Source organism: Anolis carolinensis, chromosome 6 (genome assembly GCF_035594765.1).
Source record: "Anolis carolinensis isolate JA03-04 chromosome 6, rAnoCar3.1.pri, whole genome shotgun sequence".
Classification (NCBI taxonomy): Eukaryota; Metazoa; Chordata; class Lepidosauria; order Squamata; family Dactyloidae; genus Anolis; species Anolis carolinensis.
The window spans coordinates 58,760,976-58,787,959 of record NC_085846.1 but is presented as its reverse complement, the minus strand read 5'-3'; the positions used below and the strand labels follow the sequence as shown (position 1 = coordinate 58,787,959).

The 26,984-nt window shown below is 35.1% G+C and overlaps 1 protein-coding gene across 3 annotated transcripts in view; it reads left to right on the top strand.

The window, feature by feature from the left end:
- The window catches only part of bbs9 (Bardet-Biedl syndrome 9), a 284,565-nt gene that overhangs the window by 43,561 nt on the left and 214,020 nt on the right, over positions 1 to 26,984 (top strand). For all 3 annotated transcript variants that reach the window (XM_008112835.3, XM_062984296.1, XM_008112837.3), the window contains exons 9-14: positions 2,557 to 2,686; positions 12,947 to 13,128; positions 15,191 to 15,267; positions 15,993 to 16,046; positions 21,428 to 21,524; positions 24,018 to 24,122. In XM_008112835.3, the coding sequence (XP_008111042.1) occupies positions 2,557 to 2,686; positions 12,947 to 13,128; positions 15,191 to 15,267; positions 15,993 to 16,046; positions 21,428 to 21,524; positions 24,018 to 24,122 (645 nt within the window). The remainder of the gene's footprint in view (positions 1 to 2,556; positions 2,687 to 12,946; positions 13,129 to 15,190; positions 15,268 to 15,992; positions 16,047 to 21,427; positions 21,525 to 24,017; positions 24,123 to 26,984) is intronic.

Sequence of the window (26,984 nt, the reverse complement as noted above, 5' to 3'; positions counted from 1 at the left end):
GAAAACATTGACTCCAGTATAAACCGAGGGTGGTAAATTTCAGAAATAACAGATACCAATAAAATTACATTAATTGAGGCATCAGTAAGTTAAATGTTTTTGAATATAAATGTTTTTGAATATAAGATAAGACTGTCCAACTCTGATCAAATCATTATTCTCATCTTCTTCAATGTAAATGTGCTTATGTATCCTTTTAATAATAATAGAGTAAAATAATACATGTAATAATAATAATATAATAAGGTGAGAGTGAAATAATAAATGTATTACTATTACATTTATTTTACTCTATTATTATTAATATTAATAATACATTTATTATTTCACTCTGACCTTATTATATTATTATTATTACATCTATTATTTTACTCTATTATTAATAATAATATCAGCAATAATAGAGAAAAATAAATACAGGAAAAAAATAATAAATACAGGAAAATAATACAAGTCATAATAAATAGAGTAAAATAATAAATGCAATAATAATATCAGAGTGAAATAATAAATGTATTATTATTATTAATAATAATAATAATAAAAAAATATAGAAAAATAAATGTAACAATATCAACAATAATAGAGAAAAATAATAAATGTAATAATACCAATAATAATAGAGAAAAATAATAAATGTACCATATATTCTCGAGTATAAGCTGACCCAAATATAAGCCAACCAGGACCCTCACCCACTTGGGTTGGGTTGGTTGGCTTATATTTGGGTCAGCTTATACCCATAAGCCAAGGGGGGATTTTTCAGTCTTAAAAAAAGGGCTGAAAAACTAGGCTTATACTCGAGTATATACAGTAATTTTCAGTTGTATATTTCAAGTTGAGACACTAGCCATGTAAATAAACATTCAGAGTTTTGCTCTTTGAATAATGGATTTGATTCTCACAAGGAATGCATGTTCCAAAAATAGCACTTAACATTTGTTAATAAGTCTACAAAAATATTAGCCTGCCATTTTTTTAAACATGGATGCTGTTTACACATTGGGCATGGAAAAGGGAAAGCCCCTTTCTCTCAAAGAAATGCCTAGCCGGGTAGCTTTAAAAAACCCTGCTCCAGAGAGGTCTGTTGGTAGAGGGACAGACCATCCTCACCCATTGCATTCCTTTGATGGCTTTGGAGGAGTGGACTTTTCTTTCATTTTGGCAGAGGAGGTGAGGAATGGTCCCACATCTACATGGAATTCTTGTTCTTTTATGGTGTTATAGTGAATTGTTAAATAAAGGTTACTGTAGGATCTTCTTAATTAAGCTGGTGTTGACTGATGGTCACTATAATGTTTTATATTGATATTTGTACAGAATATATAGCATATATACGTAATTTTATGATTGTTAAATGCTGTCAAGTCGCATTCGACTTATGCGAGCCCAATGAATGAGAGACCTCCAAGTCACCCTATCATCTTGCAGGCTCTAAGCAGTTGCCTCCTTGATTGAATTTATCCACCTGTATTGCAATCTTGTTCTATTCCTACTACCTTCTACCTTACTAAGCATAATTGACTATTCCAGCACACCATGTCTTCTCATGACAGTTTTAACATTTGGAGCATGTTAAGGTGCTATCTTTGTAAAATGGCATTTCGAGATCATAATTTATAGAAAAGCATGACCTTTCAGAGAAGAGCCAAAAAAACCTTTAGAGTAGAATCTTCTCTTGTGGTATACAACCAGATATAATTATGCAAGGCATTCAGTTGTTAGACTGAATAAGCTGTTATCTCTGATCTCTTAGGAAAACAGAGATTTGCCAGTGTATAAAAACAGCAGAGCTTTGGAAGTGTTTTTTAGTTGGCCAAAAATATATTATCTCCCATAAAACAATTTGTTTTATATCATTCACTTAAGAGACAAAATGAAGTAGACTTGGATAAAAATAACATATTTGGTTTACTCACAACTTTCATGTATTCAGCGTACACAGGTACAAAAACTTCCCAATCCAGTTTCAGATTTGTTTGAGATAATTCTCTGTGCCATCCAGCCAGGGCATCTCTCTTATAGGAAAACAGCTAACAGGTCACATAGTCAAAAGGAGAGAGAGAGAGAGATCAGCTGGTCTGCAGCCCCTCCTACAACTTCTCAGGAACCATAGAGTAAAGGAAGCTGCATACCAGAACATACATATAAATAGTAAGCAACAGGATCATAGATAAACATTACTAGAGAAGGCTTGAATAAGATTGTCATTTCCAGCACTATCTTCTTATAGAAAAACTTTAAATTGAGACTGATAATAAAAAATAGGTAATCTAATTTATCTATTCTTATCTCTCTTTGTTGCAGGGTATATACCATTTCTTACCTATTAGCTGCTAGATTCTAATTTTGTTCATAATAAAATATTCGTGTTTATTGCAGTCTATAATTGATGTACTTTTTGCATTTATAATAGGTTGAAATTGTATTTTTTAAATATATTTTTAATGTGTTTACATTGCTGTATATCCTAAAAGTGACAAAGTAGCTCTAGTATGAAGAAACATGGATGAAAATTGATAGATGTGTCTGCCTGTCTCTCAATCTACCTTATAGTGTCTGGGACGGTAGTAAACACACTGATTGGAAATCATAACAGTATCCTTCATATTTATCAAGACGTGTGTTTAAAGTGGGCTGCTCAGCTTCCTCATATTCCTGTTGCAGTAAGAGTGGGGAAATTACTGTAAGTATCACGGGCATAATTTCAGCTTACATTATTTTTGCAGTGTTTTTACTTGAATGCACCGTGACTGATTCTAATTGTATTCTTAATTACCAGTTATAGTTGTACTGCTTTGAGAGTCTTCTAAAATGTTAATCTGCAATTATCAAGGTAAAAATCCATATACAGGCATAACTCAGTTAACAAAGCCTCTGACAAAGAAGTTTCTTTTTAAAAATGATTTTGTTTTTTCATTCCAATCCTACTGGCATTGGGATGATGGAAGAGAACAACTGTAAAAGTACAGACATTGGTATTGCATTGCAGCAGTATGTCTGTGGTAAACATTACAGTAAAGCGTGAACTGGGACAGAGCAGAACTCTACTTGTGTTGATCCTACTGCAGAGATGTGCTTGCCTACAATAGGGAAGGTGAACACCAGCTGTCTCCAGCATATTAAAAATGTAAATGTATACGTTTGAACATTAACTGTTAGTGCAGTACATGTTACTATGGATTGCATATTCAGGCTTATGGATTTTAACGTGTTGATACTGGCTCACACTCCATGTTACAAGTTGCAGAACTGAACAACTTGTGGCCCTCCAGGTGTTTTGAACTTTGGCTCCCATAATTCCTAACCATTGAACTGGACAATCATTGATCAGTTTGGATCCTCTCTAAGCTGGCAGGGCTTCTGGGAGTTGGAGGCCAAAACATCTGGATGGCCATAGGTTGTGCATGTCTACGTAGGGAATATTCAGTTACTCATATTTTCTTGTAACTCATACCTACTAATGTTTAAAGCAGTGGTTCTCAACCTGTGAGTCCCCAGATGTTTTGGCGTTCAACTCCCAGAAATCCTAACAGCTGGAAAACTGGCTGGGATTTCTGGGAGTTGTAGAACAAAAGACTTGGGCACCCACAGGTTGAGAACCACTGGTTTAAAGCATGGGTTTTGGGAGATGGAGGGGGGAGGTACTTCATGGGAAATGTTTCTACTTACTTTAGGGTTTGCTGAAGGATTCAAATCACTAATTTGGGAATATGCTTCAGCTGAGTAGACTTAATTATCCCAGAAGGTAAAGAACATTATGATCTTTATAGCTTTTTTTTTAATATGGCAGTTGATATATGGAAGGAATTTAGCTGTCAATTCTGTTGTTATGAAATATTGATGCTGTTTTATTAATTAGTAAAAGCACCATGCTTGCCCTTCATGGGAGACAGATTTTGCTGAAACATGTTAAAGACACCTAAATATGCCTCCAAGAAGGTATTCATTATAATCGTTATCCTTATTATCAGGAGATGACAGGGATGGACAAGTTCATGAACATACATTCCTTTTTTTTTACCAAGTAAAATAATATTGACAAAAGTAGCCTGCTTCCTCCAGAGTAATTTTGAAATTGTGTTTTGTCTTACTATAAATACTGTTAAGTCTGCTAGTAAAGCAGTTCAGTTTGCATCAGAGAAATCCTATTAAAAAACTAAAATTGAGCCGTTCATTAAGGGGTGACCTGATATATTTCTATGAATTTTATATGTTGTACGCTGCTTTGAATCCCACCCACGGGAGAAAAGCGGGATAGAAATGAATAATAATAATAAGGGAAATAAGGGAAGGGGAAATTATTATTATTATTATTATTATTATTATTATTATTATTATTATTATTATTATTATTTCCCCTTCCCAATCAGCTTCAAAGAAGGGCTCCCCATATTCAGTCATGTCTGGTGATTTGGGTAGGGGAACAATACACAGGACAACATAAAGCCCTTTTACTGGTTCAGTTCCATTATTTTGAGGCTCTTCTTCTGCTCACTGTTTTCAGGTTTACAACACTTGAACTTCTCTCTCTTGCAGCTTTTTGTGCATCCCTGAGAGCCCAGCATTGCCAGTTCCTCTTTTGGCTAGCCAGTCTCCACCATTGAAACTTCATGGAATTATGCCCATTTCCTCAGTCATTAATCAATCATTGATCAGTTTGGATCCTCTCTAACTTAATAAATACTCAAACTCACCTTTGACCTCCAGCTCATCAATCCTAGAAATACTCTTATATGCATGTTAACTTAAACATGTATACACATAATATATTGTTCTATTTATCAGGGATGTTCCTTTACAGACTGAAATTTTGTGTTCCATGTGATTCATGGGTGCACCTAACCCTTGGGTTAATTAACTGTGCTGATCCTTTAAAGTGGAGTGAGATAAATACATGACATTGATTGACTTACAACTTGATCTCTGCTCTGTAATGTGTAAGAGTCCCACAGTTTAGTAATGGCAACATCTATTTAGTGTGATATCTCAGGATAATTGAGCTCTTCTTTTTTATAGTACTATTAAAAGAAAGAGGATTATTTTTTGTAGCAACAATCTTCTATGTGGTGAGGTCTAGCATAGGTGACAGAAAACCATGGGAACTAGAAAGATATAAAAAACCCGTTTTTTATTAGAAAAGAGAAAAATGGTCAATCAGAAAAGAGGAACTTCAGCAAAAATAGAGAACATCAGACTAAAATGGTGGGTGGAGTTATTCTTGAAACTATTACATGTTCAGTCTTCATCATCCATATGGAGAAAAACACTTTGCTCTTTATCCCAAACCATCTGTTACTCCTTGTAGATGACATCATCACAACTGTTAAAGCATCACCATATAAAAATAGCAAAACTCTCATATTAAAAAAGGGAGAACTTAATATTTATTGAGGAATTTTATAGACGAAAGATGGCAGGATTTAAAGTTTCCTTAAGTGACGCTAGTTTAACAGAACTTCTGCCAGTTCCCGCACACATCAATAGTTGAATGTCTATATACACTTAGGGTTTTTAAAAGAATACTTTCAGTATTAAACTCTCTCAGTATAGTAGAAAAGGAACTGATTTTTTTAAAAAGAAATTTATTTTACATTAAAAAGATTACACTGACTTAAATTACACTCCCCTTCTACAACCCTCATTGGATGGGGTTTACAACATCTTATCTAAGAGTTTGTATGCAATATTATACATGCAGTCCCAAGAGCTCCATGGATGTCTGAAAATAAGTGAAAAAAATATACTTTCTTTTCTTAATGTTCAAATCCTGGCCATGAAATATAACTACATCACCCTCCTCCACAATTATCAAAATTCTTCCGTCTCACATTAACAGCTTAGGGCTATTAATGCCTGATCAAAAATTAGCTGTAATGAGTTCAGTAATGCTTACTCCAAGGGAAGTAGATATAGAGCAGAGAGGCTAAACATGGCAAGCATTGAAGAGTTGCCTAGACTAAGAGGGTGGGAGTGGGCTTCCAGTCCCATACCAATTTAACTCTCCTTAAAATTAAGCTTTTATATGGAATTGTTTTCTCTTTTTGGTTTGCTGGATGTTTTTCATACTTCAGTTTTAAGCTTTTCATCCTGTTGTTGTTTGCCATAGATGTTTTTGTAAATTAATAATGTAGGACCGCATGGCTTAGTTTCCTGACTTTTCCAAATAAATTGTTTATTCGGTGGTTTCAGGTGACTGTTTCCACAACTACAATTTTTGGAAGCTACAGTATAAGTTATGTACATTGCTGTACTATATATGCTTTTCTATATGAAATAGACTTTGTGTTGATACAGGATTGTCTTAAAGCAGAAAGAAGAGAATAATTAGGTACCAGGTAAAATTATTCTAATTTTTGCATGGGTGATAGATAGTTTTGAAATTGTAGCTGGGGCATATGCTTCTAATTTAATAGCTCTCTTCGAGCTGTTAATTAAATTTTGTAATAAGCTCCAATATCAGTTACATGACCTGGAAATTATAGTCCACAAGCAGTACTTCTAGACATGATCCATTAATGGCTATGGTCTTTCACAGTATGACTACAGTGGATAGCACCTCTGGTAAAAGTGTACTATGATTTAACAATTAATGGAAAGTATTACACCATGTATCAGTGTATTTGCAATTCTAGAGTTTCATCTTATGTAGACAGTCTTGGTGTGACTTTGACCCTGTTAAATGTTTGACACCTATTTAATTTAACACAGCAGACACTTCATAAGTACAAATTAATGTTTCTGGCTTTCTTTTGGTTTAGCCAATTTAATGAAACCATTTTATTACACAATATGGTGTTGTTATCACGAGTGGGTGGCAAATGACAACTAGAACTTGTTGGCCTGTCCTTGGAAGGATTTTTCTAGTAGTTGATCTGAGTTGTCAAAAGAGAGAAAAGAACATTATTAATAAAGTGCTTTTATTAAAGCTTTGGGAAAATAGTTTTTATATTTATTTTATAACTTTTGATCCATTGGATGGTACTTTATAGTTTCAGTCTTTTATTATTATTTCTTAAACATGCAGCATGGATATTATGTTTAGCAAAATGATATTAGTCTCTGTTTGGAAAGGATTAACATAAGGCAGCTGTCGAATGGACCCTTGTTGATTATGAGAGAGATTATGACAGGAACTCATAGTTGAATCTGTTTTTTAAAAAAAATCAAGTCTTGGGTAGCTTTCAAGAGACATAAATTCCCCCCAAATACCAGATCCTTTTTGATTTTGGAAGGTAAGCATGGTTATGCGTGGTAACACTTGCACGGGTCCTGCCATGGGAAACCAGATGTTATAGCCTACAGAGAAAGGCCCTACAAAATCATTGGCCTATCTTATGTTGACAGGCAGATTGAATGTTTATACATATAAGCTTGCAAAGTCTGGGTGCAGGTCTCTGAAATAAAGAAAAGTGGTGTAGGAATTAAAAAAGAAGCAAGGAGATCTAGTCAGTTTTCCAGAGTTACATATTGTTTGGCCATTTAGTCATAGTAGATTAACTGTAAGTAAAGATCATAGTTGAGTCAATTGGTAATGTAGACTGGATGAACTTAAACCAATACAGAACTTGGCAGAAACATACCTTTTTGTTTTATTAAGGGACAATATTATTAAGGCATTGGCAGATTTGAAAGCCCAGATGGACTGCTGATTTAGTGTGGAAATTGGTTGACAGAATAGAAAGCCATGTGAGAGCTTCTGTATGGAGAGAGTAAAAAGAAAATATTTTATCTCATCCCCACCCATATTGAGACACGCACAGCTATAACATTTTGCAGGATGTCCTGAAACACAGAAATGGGTGAAGAAAAACTTCTATCTTTTAAAAAGCAAAGCTTAGTGTTAAGCTTTTCAAATCCCTAGAGTATGGAATCTAGTGGCAGTATGGACATTTTGCTGATCAGTGATTAAAATGCAGCTTCATATTATTTTTATTGCCAGCTGCTTATGTGAACAGAGAGTGAGAATAGTAGTCTCGAGGTCTGCTTATAAATAGAACCACACACTAACTCCAATACTTTTAAAATCAAGGCTTATCTATATTTCAAAAACTGCATGTGAACATAATTTTCATTTTGACAATGCCATGTGAAGAACTGGCAATTAGCCATCAACACCCAGCAATTAAAATGAGACACATCTGAAGTTTTTAGACATAAAGTACATTCATCCCTAGATGGGAAATACAATGGCCTCTAAGGGAAATTTATGTTGTACTTTTGATGCAATTTTGTTTCTAAAAACCCAAATGCTTAAATTACAGCTTTGTCTTCCTCTGAGCATGTGACGTGCTCAGGTTCATCCTGTAACCCAGTGAGGATTTGAATCCTGGTCTCCAGACTCACAGTCCAACACTCAAATCACTGAGTCTTCATTACCAGCAATAAAGTAGTCACTCCTTAAATAAATTTGTTTTATATGTAGCAATATGGGGGCATTTTTCTGTTTTGTGCCTTGAAAAATGTTCAACTACCATGTCTGACTAGAGTGGAAAAAAATATCTCTCCCCTCTCGATTTTTCTTAAATCTCTCTCCTTTTCTTGATATTTTACTTCAATTTAAGGAAAATAAAGTTACAGGCCCTCCAGGGCAACCAGCATTTCCTGGGCTATGTTAGAGGACATCTTGCTTCCTCTGCTGTGAACCAAGGTTGAATGTTCCAGAGCACTTAGATTTGAGTAGGAAGAAACAACAGAGTAGAAGGAAAAAATTAGGTCTGTCTGAGAGTTTAATAATGAGGAAAAGGGGTACACCCCATAATAAACACCCATGCAACATTACTCAGAAATGGTAAAAAATAATGTTGTATTTTTCCTCAAAATCACAGTGTATATCAAGACTAAAATGTAATTTGTTACATGTAACAATGGTTGCTGTAACAAATAACTTCAAAGCTCTGACAGTACAAAGGACAATATCATGCTTTACAATTCAGTAGGATGTAAAATATTGCAGACCTCATTAAAATAATATGGAAACAAAGTCACAGAAAGGAGCCCTAAATCATTTGCCAGTTTTTCCTGAGCGGAGTAGACTCATCGAATCCATTGCAGAATAATGTCAACACTTATTTAAATTTGATTCACTGGGACTACTTTTATTGAGGCTAATAACTAAATTGAGACTATAGTGTTTACAGATAAATTGTAACTTTAAAAAAATAAATGTGACTTCAGTGGAATAATAGAACCAAAGAATAGTAGAATAATGTAATCTAGGAATAGTAATGATTGAAAAAATAACAGGGAGCCAAATAATTTATGGATCAATTACTTTATTAATCCATCTGGTATGATGACTGCTTTATTTATTTGACTAAAAGTATGCGAAGCATTTGAATTTGTTAATATGTTACATTGTGAGCAATTTGTTTTGTTAAGGGGACAAGCAAAAAGTGTATGCTATTTATTTTTGTCCAAAATCCAGTAAAAGGTAGCTTTCAAATGATTACCATATGTGTAAAGCATTTGCTTTGAACAGTAAAGTTGTTATGGATAGGAGAATAATTTGTTTCAATTACATTTCTTCAATATATATGTGTATTATTATAGCTTTCTATTTTACTGAGGTAGTTTAGAAAATCTTCTACTTTAAAAAGAAGTAATTAAAACTGGTCAGTATTTCAAATCTATAAATTTAATAAAGATCATGGTATAAAAAGCAAATACAGTAGCGGTAGAAAAATAAATTTTAACTCCTCCTTCACAAATGTAAACTGAAACAACTGATAATGTTCTAATTTAAATATTTAGAGAATTATAGAAAGCTGTCTGGATCAGTTTTCTGCAGAAGTTTGTTTTATTGATTAGCCCATCGGCTGTATCAAAACATATGACAAACACACTTGTAGAAGATAAATGCATACATCATAATTAATTGCCTTCTTTTTGTATCAGTGTCCTTTCAAATATATGGAAAAATTAACATGGGGGTCAATTGTTCAAATTTTCATTGGAGCTCTGGAGACCTAAGTATAAAATATGAAATATGATAGATTCTAGAACACAAAGGAAGCATAAAATTCTTCAGTATGCAGTATTTTTGCTCAACCCAAAGTTAGCAGGATTTAAATTATCTGAATGTATAGATGATTCCAGACTAAGCAGAGCAAAAGCATAATCACTGCATTTCATACTCATTTGATTAAACAGTGTGCATTTCATGAAACTGAAGGAGCTACTGTAAAAAGAACAGATGACTAAAAACAAAAAATATTAAATGCCTTTTTGGTCCAAATCTTCCTGAGAACTGGTAAAAAGATAAAGGCATCAGCCATATCTAAAATGTAATCCCTTTTCCATTTGAATCCATGCATCTGTTTTATTAGATTAATACATTTTATGAGTTGTACAAATTGTAATGCCACGCAATATTTCTTTAAACGAGGAATTGCAAGCCTACCTATTTTTACTTGATTGCATATCACTCTATTAACAAAGTTTTTCCACCCTCTCATCAATTTTGTTAGTTTTTCAAATGTTTTGTCCCTGGATTTAAGTGAATACTTTGAAAAAGAAACAAATTTTAAGTAAAATATAAGCTTTTACCTAATATTGATTTCAACCAAACGATTCTTTCAATTTAGCTGCTTATAATTTCAAAGTATCAATGACCAGAAATTAGAGTTGACACACAAACGTATCTATCTAATACAAGAGTAGCCCAGGAACAAAGCTCAAATTGCCTGCCTTTTTTCCTGTTTCTCTACTGAGATGTTGACACAGAACAATTCTGATTTTTCGTAATTGTATTTCAGTCCAGAATGTTTATATAAATTCTTCAAGATTGTCTTAAGCTTTCAAATACTTTTTCTGGCATCGGGGACATAAAATAAGACATCCTCATCAAATTGACTAATCTTGTTGTTTTTATTGTCATGCCTTTAATGATTAAATATCAGTTAATTAGTTCAAAAAACAAAAAAAAGAAGGGAAAGAGGGCTTCCGTGTTTGACACCATTGGATATTTAAAATCTTTAGAAGGAATACCATTTATCTTAACAACTAGTGAACCTCTGTAGAGTTTTTGGAAGCCCATTCCAAGCTCCTGCCCCATGTTAATATATCTAAGGGATCCACAAATATATTTCCAGTCCAGGCATTCATTGTTGGTAGTTCTATGTGTCCAGTTCAGTTTTCAGCTTGTCTTTAACTTTTTTTTTAAAGGTAAGAGCCTTCTTTTATGAAGTGTTGTTTGAGGATAGTTTTTAAAGACTCCCACAGACAGGCAGAGATAGTATTGGCTATTTTCATCATAAAATTGTCATATAATTTTTACAACATAGATAAAATATGAATTTAGCCACCAAATTGGATTTCCAAAAAAGATATTTATTTGATTTGTTCCATGGAATGACCTGAAATAAGGCAAGGAATTGAATGCATATCATAGTTAATATAGGTAACTCCCCTCTGTGTTTCATTTTCAGCTATACTATCCCATTCTGGGTCAAAAATACAGTGTATCATGCATTGCAGGCTTACCAAGGACTGGTAACATTTCAGAGAGTAACTTGTCCATGACTGGTGGAATAGTGAACACTGAAAGTTAAATTCCTATTACCACATTAACCGTTAAGAAAAATAAACCTAACATTGGAGTTCCATAAACCAAACTATATCAGGGTCCAGTGCAGTTTTTCTAAGCTCTTGCCTCTCTCTGCAGCAAGCCACATCCCCCAACTCCTGAAATTAGATTTAAGTTATGCATATACCCAAGTATAGTCTTAAGTAACAGTCTATGCAAATGCATGTTTTAAATGTCTGATTCAAATGCTTCCAGGCCAGAGGTGGGAATCACATACCCAACATACATTGTTGGACTGAGAAATCTCCCATAAAAATAGGGTTTCGGGCTTCTGGGAATGTCAGGGAAACATCAAGGACCGCAAAAAAGAGTTACAAGGAATGTATGTGGCTTGCAAACTGCACTTTCCCATCCTTAATCCAGGCCTGCTTCACACTGGGTTCATACCTATTCTTGAGATTGCTTGGTCCTGTTGTGTTAACTTTATCAGGAACTGGGGCGTAGGACACCATCTTACTGTTTCCTATGGATCATTTAGCAGTTCTTCAGTACCATGGTAGCCTCATGAATTGTATGCTGAGTTCGAAATAAATGGCACTGCATTCTAGTGGTTCCATTTTTTTTCAGAGTTGGTTCAAATAACTGTGTTGGTGCAAGTAATTGGGCTAGTGTGATCTCAATCACTTGCCAATTACACTATGTGATGCCACAACACAAATCTTGACTTCATTGCTTTTTATCTATTTTATTAAGTTGTTGGAGATGCAGATAATATCACTCACCTCTTTTTTGGTTATATCTCAGTAGGATTTAGCCATGCAGCTTGAGCAGCTACCTGGGTGCAGGAATTAGCTGGATATAGATGAGAGATGCGTACAGAACAAAAATTAAATCCCAGAAAAATTGAGGCTTTTTGAAAGAGTGATTTTCAGTCTGGGTGCTGTACAAATGAACTGTTCTGCATATTATAACTGAATTTTTCTAATATTCTTGAATTAAGAGACCCCTGGGGATTGCTTTTAGGGTATCTCACAAGCAGTGTCGCTGAGGTGATTGTAGTTCATTTTTCAAGGTAAAGGAATTTTGTAGAATATTGTGTTTTATGAATGTTTCATCTGTTGAAAGAGGAGAGGAATTTCCAAATCAAAGTTCTTTGGTGTAAATGAATGCCTGAAAAGCATGTTTTAACAATAAGTAATTACATGAAATTGACTGAGGGAAGTAAGGTGCTTAAATTTAATGTTAAGACAGTCCTTATCACAACAGAAATAGGCTTGCTAACATTTTCTTACATTAGACAAAATTGTATTTAAAAATATTTTAGACGCACTTCTAGGAAAAGCAAAGAGAGGCAAGCATTGGTGTTTTATATTATTGTATGATTTTGTTCTGCTTTTTTCCCCTTTCTTTTTGGAACAGAAATCTGAGAGGGATGATAGTCACACTGAGTGATAGTGGCCATCTGCAATGCTCCTACCTTGGTACAGATCCTTCTTTGTTTCAAGCTCCTAAAGTTGAAGCTAGAGATATAAATTATGAAGAATATGATGCAGAAATGAACAAACTGCAGAAAATAATTAGAGAAGCCAGAAAAATCAAAGGTACATTTTATTCTTGTATTCTTTAAAAAAAACAACAACATTGACACAATTTGTGCATTGACACAATTTGTGCTGTTAAAAAGAGTTCCCTGCTTTATGATGACCCACTCCTTTAGCTGTTTTGAATTATATCTAGAACGTGTATGTTCAACATGTGATCTGCTCCTTCACAATTTATTAAAACCAAATTAAAACTAAGTTTAAAACACCCCAAATTAAAACAACACTGATCTAAAATTCAACCAATTTTTGTCAGTGTTCTGGTCCCTAATCTGTTAAATAAGCCAGGGACGCCTTTATTAAGCGGCATGCAGAGAGACAAAGAATATGGTTGCAGAAAATTTATCAAGATGGTTAGAAGATAGGTCATTCAGTTTTTATTCTTACATAGAATATAGAATATGTTAATATGCTAATATGTTAATGTTAAGAATATTGTGCTTAAGAGTATGCATCCTCTGCTTGTAAGCTATGCAGGTACATTGCCAAAAAAGTTTTTCATCATTAAAGTTCATACATTAACAACATTAACATATGAACTTTAATGATGAAAAGTTTTTAGCAATGTACCTGCATAGCTTACAAGCAGCTTACATACATTAACAACATTAATGTATGCTTTAAAAAGGAACAGATAATAAAAAAGAAATAAAACAGTAGATCTGTATCATTAAAACAAAACTGTATATTTATGTCAGCATTATGCATCCGTTTCCTGCAGTTATGGACTCCAATATTTCATGAAATACTTGGTGCTCTATTACCTTTAAAATATTGTTGTCGTTGCTATTTGATATAGCAATTCTTCACTAAAGAATATTGGATTTAAACCCAAGAAATATTTTCACATGAAGTACTTTGCGGCGATCTTTTCCCCTTTTTGTGTTGTTTTCCATACTAGAAAAAGGAAGCCTTTCCTGCTTCTCTATTTCTTCTACTTTATCCAGTCCAGCAAAAGGGTATTTGTGCCAAGAAGTAATTTTTGGTCCCTACACCATTTGCTTGAATATATATTAGATCTCCATTCTAGTTTATATTAGATGCTGTATATATGCAGATTGGTGGTTTCAGTTAAATGCATGCTGCCTTGTAAGCATAGAAGGGCATGTCTTCCCAGTTCCACCTTTGGGGCTGTTTCTGAAAGCCCTTTCCTTTGGAGGCCTGATCTTTCCGGCTTCACTTTGGTAGAAAGTTAATTTTTTTAAATCATGGGAGTCTAATAATTTTATCAAAATCTGTACAGGCATGTTATTTTGTATTCTTGTAACATACCTTAAATTGTTAAATTGATCGGTATGTTTTTAGAATGTTTACATTATTAATTTTAAATTTAAAAAAATATGGATTTCATTTGCATGTCAATTTGTGATACAGGTGTCATATTTTTTAAAAAAAATAAATGAAACAAATAGGTGCAATGCAATGCAGATGAGATGAGGCCCATATGCATTTTGGTGTGGATCTGATTTACTACTGTCTTATTGTTTTGTTGTTTTTTTAATGGGTTTAATTATCTCAGTTGTTTAATCATTTTAAAATTACTTTTATATATTTTGCTTATGTTTGTATTCATGTTTAATTAGTTCTGTTTTTAATCTTCTGTAAACCTTCTTGGGAAATAGGCAGGCTATATATCATATTTAATTGATTCTTCTAAGACACACTTCTCCCCATCAAAGTTTTGATGGCATCCTAGAGTCATTTTTTAATTCATGTGCTTTGCTGTCATGTTAGCAAAGTAACAATGTACCCATAATATTTATTTATTTATTTATTTATTTTTCAGACTTATATGCCGCTATTCCCCTAGGGCTTGGGGCGGCTTACAAGAACAGGCTAAAATCAACAGTTTAAAAACATCTTTAAAACATCTTTAAAAACATCCTAAAAGCACATTTTAAAACATCAATAACAGAACTCAAAAGCCTGCATCTTGACTTTTGATCTTTGTTTATTTAGCATTTTCAGCAATTGTTTGTCAGCATGCAGTTGTTTAGTGTGGAGTGGACTATTAGTATTGAAATGATTGTGTAAATTAGTTGATTTTTTATTTTTTTTGCAGACATTGTGCCTAAATCTGAAAAAAATGAAGATCTTTCACTCGGTGTGACCATCTTGTCTGGTTTGGATTCAGTGTCTGTATGTAAACCTGAAAATTGTTTCTGAATCAGTCCTGTGCTAGCAAATGCCTGCTAGTTCAGTAAGGCAATCTCGTTCCCATGAAAATATACTATTCACCTAATAATATGAATATTTGCCCAGCACAGAAATTCCTTCTAGTTATTGCATCTTAAGGATACATGTGATATTTTAGAAACGTCTTTAGTCCTGAAACATGTAATAGGGTTTGATCCATAGCTGCCATGCTATCAGTGGAATTACTTTTTCCATGATGGAGAAAACTATAATTCAGAAGAGATTCTCCACTGGAGGAAAGGAGTGATGTCATACATTCAACAAATTCTTGCCTGCAGCATAAAACAAAAACTGTAGAAATCTTCTGTATGGCATATTTTTAGAAGCAGTAGTGACTGCAAAAAAGGAGAATAGCTATAATTCCTGTTTTTTCCTGCTGTGTGAGATTGTTCAATTTGTGAAGATGGGGACTAGTCCACAGCTTTGAGGAATATAAGATCTCATTCAGACCAGGAAATTAAAGATTTTTCATAGGTTTTTAATACATTATTTTAAAACAAATGGAAAGCAAATTTGTTTCTCTCTTTAATGAGTAGTTTTAAACATAGATTTTGAAAAGAAACCACATTTTTGTATATTTCAATCTTGGATTATTTCATGACTTCAAATTTAAAATACAATGTATTCACACCTGTGTAACACTGGCTCTCACTTTATTTGGTTCACAGCAAGCCACTGATAGTGAAGTTACAGCGGAGGTGGTTCCTTCCACATCTATTAAGGTATTGTGCCTTAATCAGTATAAGATTCAAAAAGTACTACCATTTTATATATCATTGCCTTATTCATTTGCCCAGAATTATTATGTAGAAAAACCCTTTCTTTTCTCTTTATTTGTCAATCTTTTTATTAAAATAAAAAACCCACTTTACTTACAGTTTCCTCTTTTCATTTCTAATAGCCTACACCTCCCTTTCAAGCTTGGTTCCTCCTGTAATTGGAAGGTTTTTCGCTGACAGATTTTTGCCATGTTCTGCCTTGATGAGGGCCATTTTGTACAAAAAGTATTCTATTTGTCATTTAAAACTACACTTCTTCCATAAGGAGATGGACATGTTGATTATTTATTTATTTATTTATTTACAGTATTTATATTTTGCCCTTCTCACCCCGAAGGGGACTCAGGGCGGATTACAATGAACACATATATGGCAAACATTCAATGCCAGCAGACAAACAACATACATTGGACAGACTCAGAGGCATTTTTAACATTTTTCCAGCTTCACGATTCCGGCCACAGGGGGAGCTGTTGCTTTACCGTCCAGTAGTGGCTGTACTTCCGCATTCCTTTCCTCGTGTTTTGTTATGATCAAATCCAATCATATTTAATTTAATTGACATTTTTAGACCTTACATTTTTGGCTCAGTTTGATTTCCAACAAATATTGAGTTAGTGGAACTCTTTCGTGTTTTATGAAGGCACCATCCAAATCTTCAGTCTGGCTTAGGGGCCTATAGTAGGCCCCACACAATTATGCCACTGTTGTTTCTCTCATAGGTTATCTCAATCAAGCTTATTCGGTGGTGGGAAATAAGTATAAGTAATGTGTAGATATCACAGTGAAGAAGAGCAGGTTGCTTTCTGTTCCTTTGTATAGCCATGTGTACATTAATACAGCCTCTACATATCTGATTTGGTGCCATGCTGTGTCACTTTCAAGAGGATTTTCTTTTTTCACTTAGTTTCAACAGGCCCTTGTGGCTGAAATGGAACTGAGTGGGAATATGCATTGGGAGCATGTGCTCTCTGATAGAGCACAGATGGGTCACTTCCTAATTTGGGATGCTCTCAAATGAGGTCTTCCATAGGCAAACCCCCTCTTTTGAGTAAATGCACAGATGAGCATTCAGAGAGTCAGTTACAGGTAAGTAATTCTTAATACAAATTTTATCGAAACTAATTCTTCTGTATGATCTCTATGACTCACACAAATGGGATTTTCTGCACATGCACAGTACATATTTTGGAACCTTTTAGAACAACGTAATACATACTTTGCTTGTAGCTTGGTCCAGTCCCCATACAGTTACCCAGGGGGATTCCCTCCTAAACTCTCATTCCCTTTTCATCCACCACAGCAAGAGGTTTTTAGTAACCTTCTGAATGTTTCTCATTTTTCTAACTGATTTGAATTTGATTACAGTTCCCCCCCCCCCTGAATATTGGTCTTAGTTTACAAGCTTTCTTTTGCATTTTGGTCTTGATTTATAATCATTTGATTAATAGAATTTGGAGTGGATTGGGCATATTTTTGGTGCATTCCACAAAAGATTTGGATCTTGGTGATACATCTTCCAGGGATGGAGAATGTCATGGCAGATACTCTGAGCCAACATCTGTGTCCTGTCACAAATAGAGAATATAGCCAGGCACACTCTATAAGATCTTTGATTTGTGTCATCTCTGAACAAGCAGTGCAAGATACTCTGTTTCAGAGCTGGCAGATAGAGGGTCTCTCTCTGTTCAGTTGGGAAGGACATGTCATGAATGCCTATTCACCATTTCCTCTCATCATGAGGGTGATTGCCAAGATTTGTCAGGATACAGGGCCAGGTACATTCTGGTGCTTCTTCTATGCAGACACAGACAGCTGTGATTTGCTGTTTTGATTCATTTTTCCTAAAAGAAGTATCTGAGGTTGCCATTCTGCTTGATCCTTTCACAATCTGTTAGGGCATTGTGAGGTTTCTCGACTTGCAGAACCTTAAGGTCCAGTGTTTCACAAATTCTGCTCCTCCAGATGTTTTGTATTTCAGCTCCCAGAAATCCCAGCCAGTTTACCAGCAGTTAGGAATTATGAGAGCTGAACTCTAAAACATCTGGAGGAACAGAGTTTGAGAAACACTGGCCTAGAGGCTTGTCCTCTGACAGTTTTGTCAGGCCTGTGCTTGAAGCAGCCCATAATCTGTCTGCACAGCATTCCTACTCCTACAAATGGACCAGGTTCACTGACTCCCTTCAGTAAGAACATGTTGCTCCAGTTGGACTGCTCATGTTCTGGACTTTCTGATTTCATTATCTGATTAAAGTATCTCTTTGTCCAACATTAAATTCTATTTATTAGGAGTTTCTTGGCATTTCCAGTACGTTGACAAGCTTTCTTTTGTCCTGGGGCCCTTAGTAAAGAGATTCCTAAAAAGATATTAGAACTTAAACCCAGCTGCGATTGGGCCTACTGCCCAGTGAAATTTATAACTAGTCATCTACCAGGCATTTTTAGACTATGGCTTCTTGTAACCTGAGATTGCTAAACTGAAAAACTAGTTTCCTGGTTGTGATCACCTCTACCAGGAGAGCAGGAGAGCCTTGAACACTAAGAGAAGGCCAACCTATCTGTGCTTCCATAAATACAGTGTGGTTATTTGATCTTTTTTACCAAAGGAAGTTTCTCTTGAACCATTGTGCTCCCTGAATTTATGCAGAACCCTACATCTGATTGGACATGTTGAGTGCTGACATTTTGTGTTGATTCAATAACTTCCTTTCAGACATTGCAGAGGGTTTTTCTTTGCTTCTTCTCCAAGAAAGGATTTTCTGTCTCAACCCAATGTCTCTCCAGTCAACCGTTGATCTATCAATTGGAGGCAGGTAACCTCCAGTTCATTGGAGGCCTTTTGTCAAGGTGTACCTCTGCTTGACATCTGTAGGGTTGCCATCTGGTCCTGGCCTTTGATGATCATTTCACATTATAGACTGGACACAAACCCCCAAGCAGAGGTTGCATTTGAAAGGGCTGTGCATTTCTCCTTTGTTGCATGACACCCCCCCCCCCAATTACTATGGGGTTAGTAATTTGCTAATTTCTCATTTGTGTGAGTCACAGAGACCACAAAGAAGGAGAACAGATCTGCAACTGGTTCCTTGAGTGGTCATCTATGACCACACATCCATCCTCTCCTCATTGTGACCTGCCTTCCATAACTCCTTTACTACTGCTTTGGTGTCCAGGAAACCAAGGAATTAGGCAGGGTGTGCGCTGAGTGGGACTACTGCTAAAACACATATTATGCTGCTTTAGAGTTTCCAAAGCACGTACTGCGCAGACACAGATAATTCCATTTGTGTGAGTTCACAGATGACCACGCAGAGAATCGCAGCTACAGATAAGCAACCTGTTCTTCTTCTACAAAAGCCCTCACAGAAGTCCCTCAAAGCCTTCAATTTCTAAAAAAAATTATCATTTATATTCCAGACCTATGTACTGTATATACTTGAAGATAAGCCAAGTTTTAGCCCTTTTTTTGAGCTGGAAAAGCCTCCCTCAGCTTATAATGGGGTCAAAGTCAAGCCGGGCAGCAGAGCCTAGAGGCCATTGCTTGCAATATATGATATATTTCTCTCTCATCTTGCCCTCCCTTATCAGTGTGTGTACTTTTCCAAAGCCTCCCTTGCTTTTAACCAAGGGAATGTTTTGAAAAGGGAAAGGAGAAGTCAGGAAGAAGAAAGAAAAAAATCAATTAATCTTATAAAAGCATTTTCCCCTGAAATATTTGTTAATCTCTCCTACAGATATATAGTAAATTTTCCTGCAAGCCTTTGCAATCCGTATGCATCTATATATCTGTATCTATCCATCTATATACATTATTTTTATATATGAATTTCCCCTCACATGTCTCTGCAAATCCTATGTAGATATAATTATCTATATAAAGAGAGATGTTTCAATAGATACATATAAATATAGATATATAGGGTTTGCAAATATACAGGGAGAAATGCACACACAAATATATATAGACATGTCTAGATAGATATGAATATAGATGTATACAGCTTGCAAATATTACAGGGGGAAATGCACACACAAATATATATAGACATGTCTAGATAGATATGAATATAGAAATATAAGGCTTGCAAATATTGCAGGAGGGAAATGCAAATATATAGAGAGGTGATTTGCAAAAGTTCCAGGGGGAAATGCATATGTGAAATTAGTATATATAATTATAACTCTATATCTAGCCCTGCATTGTTTATATAAGCATTGAATATTTGCCTGTTACTATGTTAGAAGCCGGCCTGAGCCCCAATGGGAGATGCGGAGGTACAAATAAATTATTATTATTATTATTATTATTATTATTATTATTATTATTATTATTATTATTATTGTGTTGATACCATATTTTTGTTGACCCTACTTTTCCAATTACAAAGCTAGTTTACTGTTTTTCTTTGAAATACAGTAAATATTCAAAAACATTTAACCTAATGATTCCTCAATTAATGTAATTATATTGGTATCTATTTTTATTTTGAAATTTACCAGTAGCTGCTGCATTTCCCACCCTTGGCTTTTACTCGAGTCAATAATTTTTCCAGTTTTTTTGTGATAAAATAAGGTGCCTCACCTTATATTTGAGTCGGCTGATACTCGAGTATATATGGTATGCTTTTTGGAAAACGTGTACTGCTTGTTTACAAATCTTCACATTTACTATTTGATGAACAGAAAATTGTATTTGCTAGCATTGCCTTTGTAAACCTCTTTAAACTTTGCCAAATATTTCATTTGGTTTGCTAAAATTCCTTTAATGAGCCAGAGTAACAGCTTATTTGCCAAGTTATAACATTATGTTTTGAATAAATAACTAATTTACTAGAATTGATTCATTTAAAATGTTCTAAAAATCAAAGTGTCACAAAAATAACGAAGACAAGAGAACCACAGAATTAATTAGACTACAGTTGTTCCTCCATATTTGCATTGTTGAGTCACATGTTCTCTTTAAGAATTTCTAGATCCTCCAGTTCAATTCTGTGATCAACTTCTGACAAAAGTTGCCCATACAGTCTTCCTGGAGAACCTATAGATTCCTAGAGAGGTGTTCTCTCAGGTAACAAAAAATTGTTTCTCTATTTTTGCAGCAGTCCTGTGTCCCTAACATGAAATATGATGGGCTGACTGTATATTCTCACTGAAGTGAAACAGAATGTGGATCATTGTGTAATATTTATTGAAGAAGCATTTGATTCATAACAAATAATTTTGCGGAAAATTCCTATTTCTGACATAATACAGTTGCCATTAATTTATTTTGTATTTATTATTCTCAGTCATGTGCTGCTATTTTCTAATTGTAACTCCAACAGATCAGAGTTGAGAGCAGACAGCTGATACTTATAAAATTATCAGTACATGTACAATCACCATTAGCACTGACTCAGGACAAATTCATCTTTGAATTAGGTAAGTTCCTGTATTGTAAGATACAACTATTTTTGATCTTTTTATATTACATGGCATTTGTAGGCAAATGTTTAATAATGTTTGTTAAAATTTGCAGTGCCCTACTATTCTTATGAAGAAAGTAGGTTGGAATTTTTATTAAAAAGAATGAATAGTTTCAACAGAGAAGAGAGCATTTGTAAATAATTTTATAGAAATGAGAACTTATTATGCTACCATGGATTAAATTAGTTGACAGCAATACTGATTCAGCTACTGTTGTCATTTATGTCAGAAGAAATCATAAATTTTTAAACCATTGATGGAGCTATAATTCTTTCCTTCTGCAAAAAAGATTACGATATTGATGCCACGCAGGCAACCATACATGCTCTAATATAAACCCTATGTGAATAGATTGAGATAAATGTTGACCATGTGATATTTGATTTATCCTTGGATTACACAGTCCAACAAAAAGTTTCTTAGTGTCTTGGTTATCAGGCCTGTTACTTGGATTATTTGGAGCTCTGATTCAGAAAATAGCATTGTATAGACCACATCAGCTTAATTTTCTTAGATATGGTTATCTTAAATATACCATATTAACTTGGGTCTAATGCTCATCTTTTTTGGCTAAATTACATTGCTTGGCCACTGATCTACCTCCCAAGTGGCCCTCAGGGACTTTCATCCACCTAAAATCATAGAGTTGGAAGAGACCTTGTGGGCCATCCAGTCCAACCCCCTGCCAAGAAGCAGGAAAATTGCATTCAAAGCACACTTAACAGATGGCCATCCAGCCTCTGCTTAAAAGTCTCCAAAAAGGGGCCTTCACCACACTCTGGGGCAGAGAGTTCCACTGCTGAACAGCTCTCACAGTTAGGAAGTTCTTCCTAATGTTTAGTTGGAATCTCCTTTCTTGTAGTTTGGGGCCATTGTTCTGTGTCCTAGTCTCCAGGGCAGCAGAAAACAAGCTTGCTCCCGCCTCCCTATGACTTCCCCTCATATATTGCTCAGTCCCATGCAGTTTCCAACTGGCTTCATTCACAAGCTCTGACAGAGGGGCATGGCTTCCAAAATGGCCTCATTCAAGTTGCCTTCCTTCCTGACATGGTATGCCTTCGCTGTTGGGTGCATTGCATTCAAAAGCAAATCAATTTTTTGTAATGTGCACCTTCAAAGTTGAGGTGCATATTATGTTCAGTGGTGCATTATACTCAAGTAAATATGGTAGTAATCTTAGATATGGTGACTGATAGATGGCATGTATTCTGTATCAACTAGCACTGATAGGGCAAAACCAGTGTTATTTTTGGAATCAGCAGGTCAGATATGCCCAGAAGGCATAACATTTTTAAAGTTGGTTTTACAGTACTGGGGTTTAAAATGTGGAGCTCTATAGTACCTGTTCTAATTCTGTCTAGTTAATACTGAGAAGGTCTGCACAGAGAAACATGTGTCCCTAAGAGAAGTTTCTAATTATTTAAAGAGAACCTGTCCTTTCCTTTGGAGCAATAGCTTCATAAAGGTTCTGTCTACTTGTAGGTGGAAATGTTGCCCAGCAATTGCCTTCCTTTGAAGCCAAAGTATGTAACACCATTTCCATCTAGCAAATAGTATCTGCATTACCTAAGATGCTCCAGTGATAATTGCTGTTTGTACTTACTTTTATTGAGGTTAGTGTCAATTGTTTTACTGGGATTGTGATATTTTTTTGGCAAATGCAACCCTTCAGAGCCCTCAGATCCCCCACATTAAAAATCATGCTGATTTTGAGGTCATTGTTTTGCCCCTAAACTGCCCAAAGTCTTCCCAAATCATCAAAAAAGGCAATGATGTGCTCCACTAACCCCAAATCACTTCAGAACAGAAAAATGACCAAATTGGCAGCCAAAAGTGATATTGAATCTACTGAAATGTTGTTGCAGTTCACTGGAAATGGAGAAGGTGGGAAAATGATTCCCGTTCCATTTCCAGTTTCTCATCCCTGCAGTAGGATTGAAATAACTGTTGATTTGTGGGGAAAGAAATCTGCTGCACTGTTCTAGAGGTGTGCATTGAATTGAGACAGAATTTGGTATGGCATTGGTAATAAGCTTGTAATGCTTTTACAATCATGGGGAAATGCTTTGGAATTTTGCATCTTAGGAGCCCATGTGCTAGACCTATGTACTGGATAGGTGATGCTGTGCTTCGTGTGTGTGTGTGTGTGTATGGAGGGGGCGTCAACCAAATCAATTATTAAGATCTTATTATAGTGTTTCTCTGAAAATAATTAGTTTCAGAATAAAATTAGTTTTTTTCGATGCAAGCATGTTGCCCACTTCGTAAGAAAGGCTGCATATCAGTTCAATCAATGAGTTAGGAAATAAAGATTGTATTGTCTGTAAATAACCATGTATTAATGGGGAGGAGTAAGTAATAAGTGACTGTTGATGCAGTTGTAGGCATTTTATTTCTGTATTCATGTTTCCAGTTATTCTATCTGTGTTTGTTTCTTTGTGTTTACAGAACCGTATGCACCTAAAACACTTCTACTCTCTGCCTTTCTAAAAGGGAACTGTCCACCAGCAGATCTGGAAGGTAGTGCTCTAGCTTCATATAGCACCCCAACAGGTAAATAGGAATATGTGTATAAAAAAGGGGGGACTATTTTTTATTTTCATTCTTAATTATACTTGCTGTATTGGCATTTCAAGACAAATTATTTAGTGTGTTTGTTATAACATGTAGTATGGAATCAATTGAATTACCCTCCTCATTCAACTCAAATCAGTTTTGAAAAGACCACTCCTTAAGAGTTAGACCTCAATTGTAAGGGTTAGAAGTTTCTGTCTATTGTCCTGGAAAAACAAAATGTTTGGAAATCTTATCCCTTGGATCTATAATTTGTACTACCTTATAATGTATCATGCTAACACCTCCATAAAAGGTTATGAGTGCGCAAGATAGTTGATTGATACAGATTCTCTTTAAGGAAAAAAAGTACTTCAGGTGCAGCACTCAGGCATAAGCTTATAGCAAAACCACTTTATGCTATCTAATGATATTCTTAAAGCATTTCAAGTGGATTATTAGCTTTTGGCATACCCTGTGATCCCGGCCATGAAAGCCTTCGACAACATTAAGTATAAGGCTTCGCCGATGATCTAATTTGTATTGTAGAAAATCACTTGGACAACATACATAGGTGGATGACAAAAATAGAAGAATATGGGAAAGTATCTGGACTAAAGATAAACAAAAAGAAGACTAGAATTTGACCAAGAATGTCTAAAAAAGGACAAGAAAAAATAAAGGAATTAACAGAACTACAGATTACTAATAAAATAAAATAAATACTTCCTTTTAGGAATGTCTGACTTTGAAATGGACTTAAGTAAAGATTTACTATTTAACTATTTGGTGACAGCAGCAAGAATAGTCTATGCTAAAAATTGGAAATTGAAAGAAACCCCTCGGATAGAAGACTTGATACTTAAAATATTAGATATTATGAATATGGACAATCTAACACAATGCCTTAAAATAAATCAAGGCATACCAAAGAAAACAGCTGATTGGACATTTTTGAAAGAATATTTAAATTAAGAAAGAAGAGAGAGAGATTCCCAACCAGAAAATGAGCATGAACATATGGGGGGTTGTGTTCTCAAAGAAAAAGAATGTATACTTATATACAATATATGGACATCTTAAACCTTGATGGAAGAGATCGGAAGTTAACAAATATCCCCCCTTTTTTTCTTTTCTTTTTAAAATTATGTTTTCTTTCTATCTCCATATTCCTATTTTTCTTTACCGGTTATGTTCTCCCACTTTCATTGTAAAAAAAAAAAACACTTGCTTTTATTTATTTCCTTTTTGTCTTTAATAAAAATGAATTCAAAAAAAAAAGTATAAGGTAACCGTGAGATCCACTGAGGTTACAGCTCCTTCCTGACTTTTTCCTCAGTTGCCTCTGGACAAAGCTTCTGAGCCCCATGAATTCTGGAACCTAATCAGTCTTCCTAATGCCAGCCATTGATAAATTTAAAATGTCTGCTTAGCAGCTTTCCTTCACCAAGATGGCTAATATGTTTTACATATGCTCTTGCAGATCATTTAGGAATACATATCCTTTGTTAGGCAAGCACTATCAGTCCACCATGTAGCCTTTCAAAAACAAATTTCCAGGTGTGGACAGAAAATGGCTCAGGCCCTCTCCCAAGCCTATACTGGGTGTGGGAAAGTGCAAATTTTGGGTTGTATGTAGCTTTTGAATCTGACTTGTTCTGTTCCCAGTTCTCCACAACATCCCAAATTTTAAAAAATGGTAAGGATTTGGAGATGATTTTGATCTCTGCCTTATGTGTCTCACTGCTTATTTTCCTTTGTGTCCTGTCTAGACACTGTGGCAGACTTTAGAAAGTAACAGGTATGCTCTGAGGCTTGAATAATCAAAGCCATACCTTTCTGCAGCCTCAGGTTATCACCACTCAAGTGAATAACCAAAATCTGGGAGGGGGTCAGAGCAATCCAAGTTATCGTATCCCCCTCCTTCCAAGCCATTAGACAATTGCTCATTTGTTCAGTCCCAGGTAAGAGCTTAATTGTCTGGTCTGTGTTTGCCGCACTGACTAGTAGATCAGATTCTACATGCGAATCAACAGTAGGCTCTGGTCTGACAGTCTTCTTAGACCTACCTTTACAGGCTTAGTGTCTAAATAAAGCCTGCACAACTTGTGGCCCTTCAGGGGTTTTAGCCTTTAGCTCCCAGAATTCCTGATTATTGAACAAGCTGGCTGCTGTATTTTGAACCAACTGGAGTTTCTGAACTTGATATAAAGGTAGCCCAGTGTAAAGCACATTGCATGGATTTTAAATGGTCAATTATTATTTACTTTCAGTTATCTGTTGTGTCTACTCTCCCCTTTTCTTCTTCTTTGCTTTCATTGGTTTTGTGCTAGATCTCAGTCCAGAAGGTGAGTGAGAAATACATTGAAGCAAGATAAATACCTTCAGGAGTTTTGTTTTGATTGAACCCATATAGTAACAGGTTGGCTGTATATCCTTTAGAATTGGTTTCAGAGAATATATTGATGATTTCCTATTGTCTGTTTCAGTCTATTCCAACATGTCCTAGTGTGGTAGTTCAGAAATGAACAGCTCCGGTTTATTTCTGCTGATAGGTGTTCTTTACAATACAGTTTTCATCCCTCTCTGAAAAAAATCCTCTTCTACAATTCAAATGAAACCACATAACTTGCTACTATAGGTATAAACTGCTCCCCAGATTACACAGGAATTGATTTGTTGTGTGTAAGGATAATTTTTTATTTAGATACAGTGATCTAATTAAGGGAAATCTGAATCAAATTATTACTTCCCTTAAATAGATATTTTATAACAGGTCTGCAGGATTTCTGTTGTTTTCCCTTCTGCCAATGAATGTTAACAACTTGATTAAAGATATGCTTGCTCAGTTAAAGCTCCCAT